At 40.1% G+C, this 15,470-nt stretch overlaps 1 protein-coding gene across 5 annotated transcripts in view; it reads right to left on the reverse strand.

Moving 5' to 3' along the window:
- LOC145985122 (apoptosis-resistant E3 ubiquitin protein ligase 1) overlaps positions 1 to 15,470 on the reverse strand; it is a 179,524-nt gene that overhangs the window by 101,237 nt on the left and 62,817 nt on the right. Inside the window, exon 1 of one of the 5 annotated variants that reach the window (XM_083118760.1) lies at positions 6,213 to 6,306. The exons of the other annotated variants lie outside the window; for them this stretch is intronic. Within the exon in view, the coding sequence (XP_082974886.1) occupies positions 6,213 to 6,237 (25 nt within the window). The 5' untranslated portion in view covers positions 6,238 to 6,306. Of the gene's footprint in view, positions 1 to 6,212; positions 6,307 to 15,470 lie in introns of those variants that run through there. 5 annotated transcript variants of the gene reach the window in all.

Consider the following 15,470-nt stretch of genomic DNA (forward strand, 5'->3'; position numbering starts at 1 on the left):
CCTACAATGATCCGTACCAAATTACCGTGAATGGTATGATATGTCTGAAATATATAATTTGAGACTAACACTTATTTTCGACGGAAGCCCGTGGCCATATGGAAACTCTTTCATCACAACAATAAAACTCACACTACTTATCTCAGGACCGACCCCCTATGAACTCAACAATAGTTATTGGTTCGGTCCAAACCAAACATCTTGTAAATAAACATTAAATCAACAGAGGGCGCTGATTGTTCGTATTCCTCTGAACAATTTGAAAGTTGTTTAAATTCACTCCATGCTAAGATAAGCTGAACGGGACTGGGCCTACAGTTTCAAAAGAATCCGAACCTCTGTGCAATTTGCCTCCACCGGTAATCGAACCCAAAATCTCTTGATTACAATGCTACAGAGTTAGTTACCCATAAGGCATCGGGTAAGCCAACACAGACAAACATCTTGGTGAAATTTTATACGGGAAATGAATTGGTCCAATGTCATACGTATATAGCATTGGTTGAAAAATAAAAATAGTTACTCGAGTTTGGAAGATTGAACGTAAATGGTTAATCTAAAGATCGTTGTATATAATATAATGGGGCTTTCGTTATAATGAAAATGAACAAAACTAATATGGTATTTGTATTGCCACCTTACAATCTGGCACACACAGGAGATTCACTATATATATGTACTTCAGCAAGAAATACAGGTTCGAACAGGATTCGAACCCAGGCCTCTTACCAACTAAGCTACCGAGTCAGTCATGGTCTCACTTGATTCTCGCTTCCTCTGTTTCCATGTGTGGAACGGTATGCCAGAGGTACGGGCTCGAGTCCTGGTCGAGCCTTAAATGTCTACGTAATTGTACTGCTGTTTATAATTCTGGAATAATTGTAACACGTGTTGAAAAAACGCCGCAGGAGAAGAGTAGAATAATCTGTGACGATCTAATCGTGAAGTAAAAAGGTGGTAGAAGTAAGTGACGTTCATACATATAATAGGCAAGTGAGAAAGGTTTACTTTTACACAGAAATCCCACTTTTTGCGTGTCATCAACATGCCGTCGCAAATCCCTACATGTACGATAATTAGCTACACTTGGCAACATAAAGGCACAAATCCCAGGTTGGCAACACTGTTTAACCACTGATTATATTTTTTAGTTGTCACCTACAGCCATTACAAGGTCTTGTTGTTGCGAAATGAAAATATGAGGGAGACCCTTTATATGACGACAACCAACTCTACCGTGATGTCGAGCGGGTGATATAAGTGTCAGGCTGTCGATCAAGTGGCTGATTTGAAATTTCGAACGGAATCTTCGAATCACACCTAAGGTGAATCTTGTACGGTGGTTGATGATATCTTCTAGACTCCTCTTGTCCAGCAATATGCTTTCATCGTTACGCTTGAAAACAAGGTAGCAAATATAAGTCTTTGTACTTGTCCCACCGCTTTTTGGCGACTGTTGGATGCTAATCCCACACGGTATTTATGTTAGGCCTGAATTCAGGATAAAACTACAGCGTCCTTGCTTCAGGACCGTGTGAGAGTTTTCTTGTTCTCAAATCAGGAAAGAAATTTCTCCTGTCTTTAATTCCATTTTGAACGTGACTAAGTAGAAACAGTCTTTAAAAACTTCCATGAAACTACCAAACAGAATTGAGAAGCGCACTAAATAGTCGACTGTTTACTTCATATTTTTCTTTTATGCAAAACTACATACAGTACAGGACTGAGTAAAACTATTTATTGATTTAAGAGCCATAATTTGGAAATTTAAACACAGTGAGATAGTTGTTTTGTTTGGCTTGATTTATTTTTAAAGTTGAAGTAGGTCATGAGAAATGAATACTGTGCAATTTTGTGATCCTGAAAAAAATCCCCTTCCCTGTAAAAAAATAAATAAAAAATGGGAGTTGAAGTTCAAGGTCATGCCACTTTACCGGGATAAGCTGTAACTTTCTAAAACCGTAACTCCTTGCAGTAACTAGTAACAGATTAGTTTCTTGACAAGTTTCATGACTGAAATACATTTTTTGCTTGGGACAATACTGAAGATTGATTACTAAGAGTATACTGGCCACATCAGCACTGAGGTTATTTTCCCCTCCCATTCTCCTAATGCAGAGACATAAGACCCTTAGCAAATTTAATTCGGTTAATTGAAAGTAAGAAGGAGTTTCACTGGAGCAAATATTAAGAGAGATGAACTGCTTATCAAGAACAAATTAAAACAACGAAGAACGAGAATCACTGCGCCAATTTCAAACAGTGTGGCTATACAAACATATATACAAGGGCACAACACACAACCCCACACAGGATTATACTTGCTCTAGGTCCAAACGCCACAGCCTCGTTTGTCTGCAAGATTGTAGTTGCAGGGCGTGCTGCATGGAAGAGTGTCTTCCCAGACGATCCCTTTGAGAATTGTGAGTAGAAAGGGCACACCCTCCCATCTGGCCGCTTTCAGGACGTGATGCACCCACCACGAGTTGGTGTTTTAAGTGCACTTTATGCACAGTAAGGCTAATCGGGACTGGACATACAGTTTAAAGTAGGATCCGAACCACTATGTGCCTCCACCGGCTATCGAACCCGGAACCCCTTGATTACAAGGCGACGACGCTACCACTGCGCCATCGGGGAGGCCCTGCACCCAAAACGAGTAGTACCAGAGTGCAAATTAGTAACAGAGTAGAGGGACACAAAGTATTCCATAACACTGTAAAAAGTTGACTGGGGAAATATCGGGCTACGAATGCAAATTTCCGCTGTCATCCACATACTACTATGAAAAATGACCATGTTTAAAGCATTAACGACCATTACATAGTTAAGCTAATTAATGTAATTTTAATAATTCAGTTTCTAAAAATACATTATGGTGCATGTAACTGCAATTTATAATCTTGTTTATCTTTAAGACAAAATATTCAAATTTAAATAAGAAAACGGTTATGTTCCGTTCTTGTAAAATAACAAGACAAACTTTAACGATAGAACATTGTAAATGTTATGGTAACTTCTAACACTCAAGTATCCCTGACAGAGATTTTATCCCCCCATAACAATATAATAGTCGCACTTGTAAAACATAGATTTCCCAAAATACACGTATAAACTTGCACAAGAAGCAAGTAACTTTCCGTGCTTTTAAACGACCTAGGTACAGGTTGGTCTGAACCCCCATACGTTTATGTGAAGTTATGTACATGTTTCATTTCAGATGAGACACAAGATCCTACAATGCGTTAGAAAGGCTAATAGAAAGTGAACGTTCACACAGTGGAAAGCTCTTGTAGGATGCGAAAAGGAACCTCACGATAAGATTAACAAATGAGCCTCTCTTGTGCTCTTTATGATCGGATCACTCATTGATGATGAAAAGAGGACAGTGTCATTCACACGAGGAAACATGTGCAGCAGTGACGGCATCTGTGCTCAGCCCAAAAAAGTCATTGTGGAAACGATCGTCCGAAACTGGATTGTCCAAAAACATCGTTTTCTTTTGGGTGGTAGGACTGTAGCATCATGAACAAGCATTGCTCGGCAAATTGTCCACGATTATTTTCATAATTTCATTATTTTTTCTTCTGGATCTACGTAGGTTGGTTCTGAAGTTGTCAGATGCTTGTTGGGTGTATTGTTTCAATTCCTGGAACTCTCATTGCTAAAAACAAAGAGAATAAACATGGTGATGCTTCGTAATATTTATGCATTCTACTTTACAGATTCCGCCACTGTTGCACATGTTCACTTAAAACTCAGAAGATACCAATACTGCATGCAATTCAGAAAAAAAAATCCAAATCTATCTTTTTTAGAACCCATTAGATTAGTGAAACAAATGTATATACTGATCAAAAAATTCGCTGTGTTGGAAAGAGTTTAATTATCATAGACTGATACGTTCAAATATGAAACTCGTTCCTTTTAAAGTGAATAACTATAACCGTAAATGAGTTATTTTGCCGATTAAATAGCTGTAATTCAACTAGTTCACTTAAAAACAAATTGTTAACAAGCTAAGAAACTGCACGGTAACTTCATTTTTTGTCTCAATCTCTGCATGTACCACAGTAGTCGTAATTTATTCCAATTTTAAATTATAATAACACTGTTTTCACTGGTGTTTCCAGCACATAACACTTGTTTTTACACAATATTTTGAATGTTTGAAGTAGTCTTGATGAGGGGAGTTACCACAAGGATGCTAACTAAGGTGTTAATGAGATGGTCACAGGTTCATTTTGGTATTTCTTATATTTTTATTTTCTTTCTTGCTTAATTGAATATTATTTTTCTTATATTGTAATATCTCAGTGTAGTATTTCAATTTTCGAGACAAAAAATACAACATGCAGTAAAAAAAAAGAAGAAAACTATCAAAACAAACTTGTGACGAGCTTAATTAACACCTTACTTAACATCTTTGTTTCGTTTGCCTGTAGAGATCGTTTGAAACGTCGAAATATTATGTAAAAACACAATAGGTGCCAGAAGCACTAACAAAAATAGTGGGACATTATTTAAAAAAAATTAAAAAACCCTGTTCAGATACGGAAGTCGTGGACAGTACCTTAATCTGAATTCTATAGAGATAGGTAGATGACTATTTTTTTCAGGGAGAGCTATTATGACTTCCATATAGTCTGGTGTGCATCACTAGCTACGGCCATAGCTGTACGTTTCTATTCTATTACGAAGCAATAATGTAAATAGAGCAAGGGGTATGCATAAAGGGGGAAGGCGCACGTCTTATTTTAGAATATTCGTGACTTCGCTAACCGCTACACCAAGAAGGGTGGCGAAAACAGTAGGAAATAGAAAAATCATCGAGCATGAATTACACTTCCCAAGTAAAGAAGAACCATTTTTCCATTATATAAATCTGAAGCACTGATATTTAACGGACTATACATCATCCAAGTTGTGGGCGAAAAATTTAATTTATTTAGTTTCACACAAATGTAACTTAAAATCGAAAATGAATAACACTATTTATTTCGCTGCACTGCACGTCCTTGCTCGAGACACAATGGGGCTCGTGTCAAAGCTTTCTGTAAGATGACGCCCTTGTATTCTGGCCAAGGCGGCGCCGTTTTCTGGCTTCGTGTTTCAAACCTTAAAATTCTTGCTTGGTTACAGAAATTCTTGTCGCCGTCACGGGAAGAATCTTCATGTAACGCACGTATGCTCATGCGTGGTGTATAGCGTGCTAGAGTACAAGAGAGCATGACATTAGTTATACGCGTTCTCCGTTACATAATCACTCACTACGGGATTTGTCTTGCTTCAAGGTCATTTCTAGCTACTGTCATTTATCTAGGAGTGGAAACTAGTCAAAGGGTCAAAATACTGACTTAACTGACCAAAATCCCCCCGCCCCAAAAGTAAACAATTAAATTACAGCCTAAATCCCCCCGCCCCAAAAGCAAACAATTAAATTACAGCCTATCAGTAAATTAACACTTTAAAGTAGACCTGGGTTTTCCTGGATTTTATCTGATATAGAACCCATAGTCGGTCATGATATGGCTTACTGAACACAAAACTAATATTTTTTTATGAAGACAAAACACTGCTTTCATTATTGTACTTTATGTTTTCATATTGTACGAAGAAAATCAAGATTAATACACTGTAAACAAAGATGATTTGGTACATGGTTAGCGCAGTAGGAAGCGGAGAAGAAAACATGGTCCACAAATAATGATATTTAAAATTTTCATCACTTATAGAAAGCCAATGCTCAAGAAACACTTTCATAACTTTGTCCGAGCCGTGATAATTTATTACTATATTAAGAAAATGACAGAAAGGATATCTGTTCTTTAACTGAAAGAATTTGTCATCTCAGTAATAAATTGTCGTGTATCCCCCAATATGCAGTAATGAAAACAAAAAATCACAATTTGCAGTCATGAACACAAAATATGCTGACTTAAAAAAAAAACAAAAAAAACCTATTGATCAGGATGGAAAACTTACTTTTACTGACATTTCTATTTTTTAACCACTACGCTGTCGAAACGGAGCTAGTATTGGTGGCGTTGGGAGTAGCGTGAGGGATGTTCTAACCGCGGCGAGAGCGGACGGGTACGGGGGGAAGAAGGAGCGAGCGTCGCAACGGAGCCTGGGGGAAAAAGAGATGGTTTTTATTGTCAGCTACGTCTCCACATACGAAACACGCACATGGCGTGGGTGTGCGGACTCACCTGACGTGGAGCTGGACGCGTGCATCGCTGGACGCCTGGAGAGGCCTCATGAGTCGGGAGGCAGCCGCATCGCCCGTGTCGCAGCCACAGAAGAGGAGAGAGCTGGCTTCCCCCGTCCTGGCTCAACGCAGCACTGCGCGATTCGCTCCCACGTCGCGATCAATATCTCCCTTTCCACAAATAATACAAAACTCGTCCTCCTAACTCCATTACGATTGAGATTTCTTTCGATGGAAACTATCTTCGCGAATCCCCTCAGAGGCTTTGCATGCGAATGCCGCACGAGAGACGGTGGATAAGGAGATGGAAAAGCCGAGACGAGGATTAGGACACGGCTGCGCCTCTCCGCGACACTCCGTCACTCATCTGATGGTCCATGATGCTGCAACCGAAAACGTCGCTTCCCATCCCACTAGATTAATCGCGACGTCTCGCAATCACGCCTCTAGAGTTGAGTACGTTTCATTTTCAAAATGTCTTAATCAGGTGAGGTTTGTTTGTAAACATCCACAGTAATTTAAATTGCTTGGAAGACTCGTGTGGACTAACAGGTAACAGAGAAAGTACCTGATTTACAATAAGAAAAGGCGAACATTTAGGAAAATAAACACACAGAAAATAAAATTATTAGCTATTATATATTCGGGCAAGGGTTTATTCAGAATTTTTCATTTTTTTTTGGGGGGGTATATATAGGGGAGTGTAATAATGTAATAAGGAGTGTAAGGGTATAATAACCATAAATCGAGTCTTTGTGAAAAGTTTTAGGGGTGTTGAGAAAATTTTGGGGGATGTTAGGGGTGTGGATAAATCACTGATACTCGGGCATTGTCCGGAATCCCCAAATAAATACAACAGAGTGATCTGCTCCTCGCTATCCCTTCGCTCAAATGTTTATTTCTGAATATATTTCCCTTATAGTATCACATAACTAGTTTGCCTCTTGAGAACAGGCCCGGATTTATAGGCTCGGCGTACCACTGACAATCACTTATACAGGGTGTCGCCATACAACACCGACAAAGTTGCAAACTACGTAGAAAAATCAAGACGAGCAACTTTTCCTTGGTAACGTTTGCTCGTTATGGCATTTTTATATCCTGCATGCGCTACAGAATCACGGTTGCCATTGACAGCTATATTTTAGTAGGAAAATCGACAAAAAAATTTAGTACCCTACGGACAAACTGCGTAACCAATAAAAGCCAGGTTCACCTTCCTCAACAACTTTCCCCAAATACACGCTTGTAGGGAAATCAACGTGAGTTACCATGGAAGCAGGAAAGAAATCCACTTTGGAAGTTCTCAGAATTATAGTTACAATTACATTCAAAATAAGCACGTTAATTGTCACGGCGGATGTTGGAAATGTTATCTTCGTGCATCCACACTTTTTTGCCATGTTTTTAGGAAATTTCACGTAGCTTTGGTAACAAGACACGCTAAAAGGGCAATTAAATTTCCTAACAGCTCGTGTCGCCAGAGTGCCAACTGAAACACATGGCTTTGAGCATAACTTGTGGATTTCTTTCTTAACCCCATTCCATTTCAGTAACTTCGCGATCTCAGTTCAGTCGTAATTTTAAAGTATGTGTTACAAGTGTTCTTGCGATTTTCTATTGTATTGTTAAATGTAATTTGCGTTTTGCTATAATTTAATAATGGCACATACATACCTATTACAACAAAAGTTTTTATGTACGATTCGTATGTGATTACAAATTCTTGTGGGGACGTTCGTAGACGATTTTCAACAGAATTCCCAGGTGTGCCTGTTCCACACAGAAATACCGCGCGAAACCTTGTGAAAAATTTAGGGAAACAGGATCTATTCTCGATAAGAAGCGAACGGTAAAACGGCGTGTACTTACCGAGGATAAATTGGACGAAGTCGGAGAAAGATTAATTAGAACATACCACAAAAATCGCTACGACGACTTGCACACGAAACAGAAATTTCCGAAACAACAGCATGGCGACCTACCAAAATTTTAAAACTGAAACCGTACAAGGTCACTGTTGTCCAAGAACTACTATCACGCGATAACCAGAGTCGGGTAAATTTTTGTAAATGGATTTTGGGGGATGTTAACGGTGGGGTAATTGATCCACGTTTAATATTCTTCTCTGACGAAGCATGGTTCCATTTAAGGGGCAATGTTGCGTCACAGAATAACAGGTATTGGAGATCAGATAAACCCGATTTTATACACGAAACTAATTTGCATGACCAGAAAATCGGTGTTTGGTGCGCAGTAAATGCATACAGAGTTATAGGGACAATATTTTATGAAAATACCATAAATGCACAGAGATACAGGGACGACATACTCACACCATTCTTCGAACAACTAACTGATATTGAATGAAAGTCAGGGTTTTTCCAACAAAACTCTGCCACTTCACACACAGCTCAGGTTGGATTTCATTCAGGAAATATTTGAACACTGGGTTATTAGCAAAGGATTGTGGCCCCCAGGGTCCCCTGATCTCAGCGTATGCGATTTTTATCTATGGGGGAAATTGAAAAATAAAGTCTATGCAACAACCCCCACACATTAGAAGAACTGAGGGAGAATATCAAGAGAGAAAGTGAAGCAATTTCAGAAGCTGAACTGTTGCCTGTAAATGGAAATTTCCTGAAAAGATACCAGAAATGTGTGGATGCAGGAGGACACCATTTAAAGCATCTCTTGTGACAAGGTACGTGCTTATTTTGATTATAGCCTATTTGTAATTGACACCTTAATGACTGTAACTGCATTTGTTGCAGGAATGAATTTGCAATAATTATCATAACATAGTAGGTCATTACAGTAAAAATTGGCATCTCTGAGAGTCCGATATGCCACCTTCCAAAATATTTTTTCTCAATTATTAAGGGCCGTGTCCTCCCGTCCTTACGCTTTCGACGCCAGTATTGCCAAGAAGCCAGAAGTACATCCAGCGTGAAGAAATTATTGTAGTTTAGTGAAACAAAAATAGGGGGCAGTGCCAGTGGCGCCAACTTAAATGCGCCTATGGAGCTCGATTCCACACAATAATTTGCCTGTTATATTTGTTTTAGAAATAAAATATCTGCGATTAAGAAAAGTTTTCATCATTACAGACTGAAAGAATTCTCGCAAGTTAATTAACTAACTGTTTTCAAAATGTTACATAATTTTTATATGAGACTTTTCAGTGTCCTATATTATTTACACCATCCACGGTCATCACTATTACAAATCTAAGGGAGGTTAAATAAGGGCTTATAAACAGGATGAGGATTGATAGGCACTAAAAACTCGCAAAATAAGCAGGCAAATAAGAACAAAATACAAAATAGGTACGAATCGTTCTGCACATCGCCCTACGACGCCAGGGGTCCCAGGTTCGATTCCTGGCACGGGCATGGATGTTTGTGAGTGTTCATTCATCAATTTCATCATATCACTCATCCCCAGGCACGTATCCAGAGGGGGGGCTTAGGGGGCTCGAGCCCCCCCCGAAAGTTTTAGGTTTACACTAGATAAAATAAGGTTTTTGGTTTCTTGTGGTGTGAAATAAAATAATGTGACAATAATTTAAGAAGAGAAATAATTATCGAGGCAAGACGGAAATGTTCTGTAACCCTGTTATTGATAATAGCATGTATCCAAGATGGGGCACAGGGGGCTTGACCCTCTCCTAAGGAAATTTTTCAGTTTACGTTACATATAATTAGGTTTTTTGTTTCTTGAATAATGTGAAAATAATGTAAGGAGAGAAATAATTATCGAGGCATGACGGAATTTTTTTTTAAAACCCTTGTTATTGTTTATAGCACGTATCCAAGGTTGGGATGAGGTGGTTCGCCCCCCCCCCCCCAGGAAATTTTTCAATTTACACTAGATAAAATTAGATTTTTGGCGTTTGAATAATGTGAAGATAATAAATTTATAAATCTGAGAGAAATAATTATCGAGACAAGACGGAGAGTGTTCTATAACCCTGTTATTGTTAATAGCACCACTTATCCAAGGTGTGGTTGAGGTGGCTCGAGCCCCCCCCCCCCCGCAGGAAAATTTTTATTTTACACTAGATAAAATTAGGTTTTTGGCTTTTTGAATAATGTGACGATGATTTAAGGAGATAGACAATTATCGAGGCAAGACGGAGAATGTTCTATAATCCTGTTGTTAATATTTCACGTAAACTTTTCTTGCGCTTTCGGTGTTGTCGCAGCGCACTTGAGCACTATGTAGAGACTTGTCAGCATTTGGAAGCTGCACAACGAAGGTAGCGCCACACGTAGGGCGATTCGTTGTAATTTCTAATCTCTAGAAGTCGGGAGAGGGTACTTTCTTGAATGAGAGAAGGAGTCAACTACTGGCAATATTAACGAATCATTTTATCTGCGGAACGTTCTAGAATATAATGAGGATATAAATACGCGGATTTAATTTTTCGGTTAATCTGTACACAGAATCGGTTAATGATATTTCAGAGCTAAGTGTGATAATTCATACAGTCGATTGGTGATCACGTCGTCGCCTTGTAATCAAGGGGTCCCGGGTTCGATACCCGGTGGAGGCACAAGTGGTTCGGATCCCACTTTAAACTGTAGGTCCAGTCCCAATTAGCCTTACTGTGCATAAAGTGGACTTAAAACACCAAATCAATCAATCAATCGATTGGTGATCAGATCAGTCAGCGTCCTCTGGTTGCTTTATAAAATGAAGACATTGACGACAGCAGAACTTCCGGGGCCTCAGTGTGGTGCTAGTTCGGTTCGAGGGCCGAAGAGATCAAGGCCTTTCTCTCTCTCTCTCTCAGAACTAAATTTCGTATATGCAGTCCGAGAATTTCATGATATAAAAAAATACTTTTTTTAAGCCTACTGGGTTCGAAACACATTCAAACACTTAACTACCATAAAGAGACAGCCGAAAATTTCATGAATGTCGAGAAGAGAAAGCAAGAAGATGTTGCATATGTAGACATTTTAGGCGGAAATTGCAGGCTCTACCAGGACCCAAATCAGGGTTCTACCAACTGAGCCACCTAGCCATCCTTGACTTCAACCGATTTTTCGTTGAAATGTCTACATAGTACATGTCCTGTGTATATCAAATCGTAAGGTGTTGCCTGTACAGCGAGGTTACAATGACAGTGGCCTAATAAGGGAGATTTCACACCGTGTCGCCTGAGGATTTCACAAGTCGAAATTAGGTTTGTGCAGCCTTTTGTGTCGCTACGGTGTGAAACGTTGCTGTTGATTCGCCCATTCCAATCGACATGTATCGCGTGTCCCTTCGGTCTGAAACCTTCCTAAGTCTTGAAAATGGTTAGGCGTGAAGGCAGGCAGACGACAGCACCCTAAAGGATCATATACAAACCTGCAGGAAGAACGCATCTTACTTTAATCTCCAATACGGAATGATAAAAACTTCTGGTGAGTTGATTTTAAAAAAATGTGTCCGAGATAAAGAGAGGCATGCCCAGGATTCTCGGAAGGGAGAGGGGTTACGCATACTATTTTTGGTGGTCAGTCCTGATTTTGTCATTTTTTCCTGTCTTCGACGTTCATCTTTTTTTTTTTTAAAAAAAAAAGGAATACTGGGTCAAATGGGGTTATGACCTCACCAACCCTCCCTTGGGTACGTCACTGGAGATAAATCAGTAAGCATTTGATCATACTGGGAGGCGAAACATTAGATGTGTTGGGAACGGAAGTGTTTTCACTGTGCATTAATTGTTTCGTGATCCACCTGTATTCGAATAGACTTCCTTTGTTTCGTGCCGATATATAACAAGACAGCGGAAGCTGTGACAGGCATTTTTGAACACTTGCGAGTGCTAAGGTCTCAATCTGAACAATTTGGTGGGTTTCGGCTTTTATAAGAGCTGCAAACATGGGAGGACAAGACACATTAGTGGTGTTCAGGCTCGAATCAGAGAGCTGTCTGCGTCCAGTTCGCAGCCCACAGTTTGAATCTCACATTGTCGAGTGGATTATCCATCCCGTGTAGTGTAACAGCTTCGTAAAAACACTCAAAGATCCCATAGATGTTTTTATGTCTGATGAGAAGAAATGGACAAACACACAATGTTAATGCATGGAAACAGAGGAGTCGAGTGGTAAAAGATGTTCCGATTTCACATTCTGATTAAAATGACAGCCTTACAGTGGCGACGATTAAAGGGATAGTTGCTCCCCATTTCTTATTTTCTTGCCTCAACATTATGGCCTCTTAATGTTAAGCCTTGTCTACCAAGAGAAAGTAAACTTTCCTTGCAACACCCTCCGCACCCCCCCCCCCCCCCCCGTTTTGAAACCCAATTCCCACCACTGGTCTTGAACATACAATTGTGAGGTTCTTACTATACCCCTTAAAAATGGTGTTGAGCCCCCCCCGAAAGGAATTCCTGGATACGTGCCTGCTCATCCCCATCTTCGCAAATTAGCTTTTTGTGCCACGTTTGGCTAAGTAAAATAAATGAAATCAAATCAAACTAAACGTGCTGAACATTTTTCATTATTTTCATGCATTAGACAGTGAAAAACCTGTTATCTTCGAGAGAAGCACTTGTGACTAAAACCGTCACAAAATAACACTATACCTGTGAAACATGAATACCACTCACTCAGGCACATAGTGGTTCTGGTAATTTACAATGCATTACAGAGAACAATGATACATTTTTGGATCCAATTTTTTTGCAGGCTGTAATCAATATTGATTTAATAAAGCGCAAATAATTTCACGCGGGACGTCATTGCATTCTTTCTTTTACAACGTTTGTGCCTCTTCGATGATGTAGTGGTAACATCGTCGCCTTGTGATCAAGGGGTCCCGGGTTCCATACCCAGTGGAGGTACAGTGGTTCGGAACCTACTTTAAACTAGACCCAGTCTCGATTAACCTTACGGTGCATAAAGTGGACTTAAAACAGCAACTCAATCAATCAATCAATGAATACCACTCAGAAATGTTACGAGGCGATTTTTAAAGATAAACACCTACATTATCTGGCCAAGGAACAAGAAAAGGCATTTTATGGCAAATCGTTAGCCTATTATTGCATAAAATTTAAAACAAATCTCCGGGATAAGCCCACAAATTTCCTAAAACCGTGCCGAAAACGAATGGATGCCCGAGGACAACATTTCCAACATCCCCCGTGACAATTAACGTGCTTATTTTGAATGTAATTGTAACTATAATTCTGAGAACTTGAAGTCATTTCGAAGCTAGCGATTTCCATAGCGGAGATATCGCACGCGATTTGACGGGAGTTGGTGTCCGGGCGGTCGCCAAGCGTGCCGCCGTCAGGCGCCCAAAGGATCAAGGAGGACCCTGTAGATATGTGCATAAACAAAGTTCCGTATACCTAGAAAAAGAATGCTGAATATGACCGAAAACCGTTAATATATGATCAACCACGCAAAAATGGCCAAATATGCACGTGTATGTCCTAGCAAAATACTTTAATTTTATTAGTTCCTTTCATAACATGAACAGCTACAGTACATATTGGGTGAGCAATTACAACAGACTCGGGTCCTCGACTGACCGTGACGCTGTTACGACTGCAGCGTCACTATTGGTTTTCATCTATCCTTGACACACTCCGATATATTGAAAACCGGTGAAAACCGCTGGCAAACGGCAGTTTGTAGGGTTCGATTCGGGATTTTTTTTTAAAAAATGGCAAGCAATGTGAACTAGGTAGGTAGATACCTGCTGCATCTCGAGAGCTTGGACTCGCCTTCTACACACAGAATCCAAAATGTGTCAATTGAACAAATATGTTGACTCCAGTAACACATTAAAGTGTATAAACTACTAATGACACACTCTTTGATGCATCAAAAACACACAGAAATGCATTAAAATTGTACTTTTATCAGCTCGTGTTCCATGTGATGCGCTAAACATGCATCAATTGGCAAGATAAAACACGATCATTTCAAATAACCAAAATTACACGTTAAGACGTCAATGGAAGCACCAAAAAGGCATCGACCTTGATTTGATGCTTTTCGAGTTCTGTGTCTATCTCTCACAGTTTTGTCAAAGTAGCAACGAGAGTTAAAAGCTGTCAGTGAACATTTGTTGCTTTTCTATAGGCGGATAGACGCAGGCTGTGCTGGCCGTCGAACAAATCAAGGAAGGTTCGCTACCATGGAGACGATTTATATTTATTCTGTATTGCTTAACCTAACGTACGGCCGGCGTTATTCACGGCCTCCAAAAGCACGGGCATATTTCAAGAACATGCTGCTCTGATTGGTTGGTTCGAGCGCCTGCCACAAGTGGCAAATCACGTCGCCTATTTCCCTCACTGACGCAAAAGCGTAGGTGAAAGGCAAGGTACATAGAGATGGTGAAAGACTACGGTTCGCGCCGAAAACTACGACCGCTCTGGTATAACAGTCGCAACGGTTTAGCAATGGGGGCGGGCTCTCCCCGGCCATCTTGGTTCAACTGCGAGAGGAGAGCAGATGTCGACTTGTAAAAGCAAAAACGTGACAACACTGAGCCCACCTTTACATCTCTTCGTTTGGAGACAGAAAATCTAACTCTGTACTTTCATCGCGTGGACTGTAGCGTCAGTCAGTAAAAACCCTAGCCATACTAATCAACCACCTTCATCGTCGCGATTTCATAGTGGCATGAAAGCCATTCTATTTTCGTAGAATAAATACACGTAACCAGAGTTCGGCCCGTTACTGGCAAAACGCCTGTAAACGTTCCTGTCACTTTACTTCCAAAAGTAACGAGCTACCGTAACTTTGTCATACAATAAGGACTTATTGCATTGTTGAGAAAATGACGCCGTTGTTGTTGGTTAAAATTAGTAACAATTATGGATGATTCCAAGACCAAGTGGACGCGATTGTCATATCAATATGACGTCTGACTGCCACGCAGGTTTGATTCCAGGGGTGGATGATCTGGGTAAAGGTGACCAAAATGTAGTGCTAATCACATCACTTCCAGTATGGAAGGGACCTATGGTCTATCGACTGACTGATTTTGCGAAGATGAGTGAGGATATGATGAAATTGATGAAGGTGCATTTACAAAAAGCACCCAGGACCAGGTCAGGGTTCTAATCAGGCACCCCTGTTGTCGTAGCGCGCTGTGCTCACTCCACCACAGAGGTCGGATTACTCTTATCGACACGATACAAAGAGCTTGTCTGGTCCTCGGTATCGTCTCCAAGTAATAACAACAAGAATTGTACACAAAACAAAAAGTACAGTCACCCCTGCACATTGCAACATGG

This window comes from Lepisma saccharinum, chromosome 3 (assembly GCF_977018435.1).
Source record: "Lepisma saccharinum chromosome 3, izLepSacc3.1, whole genome shotgun sequence".
NCBI classification, from domain to species: Eukaryota; Metazoa; Arthropoda; class Insecta; order Zygentoma; family Lepismatidae; genus Lepisma; species Lepisma saccharinum.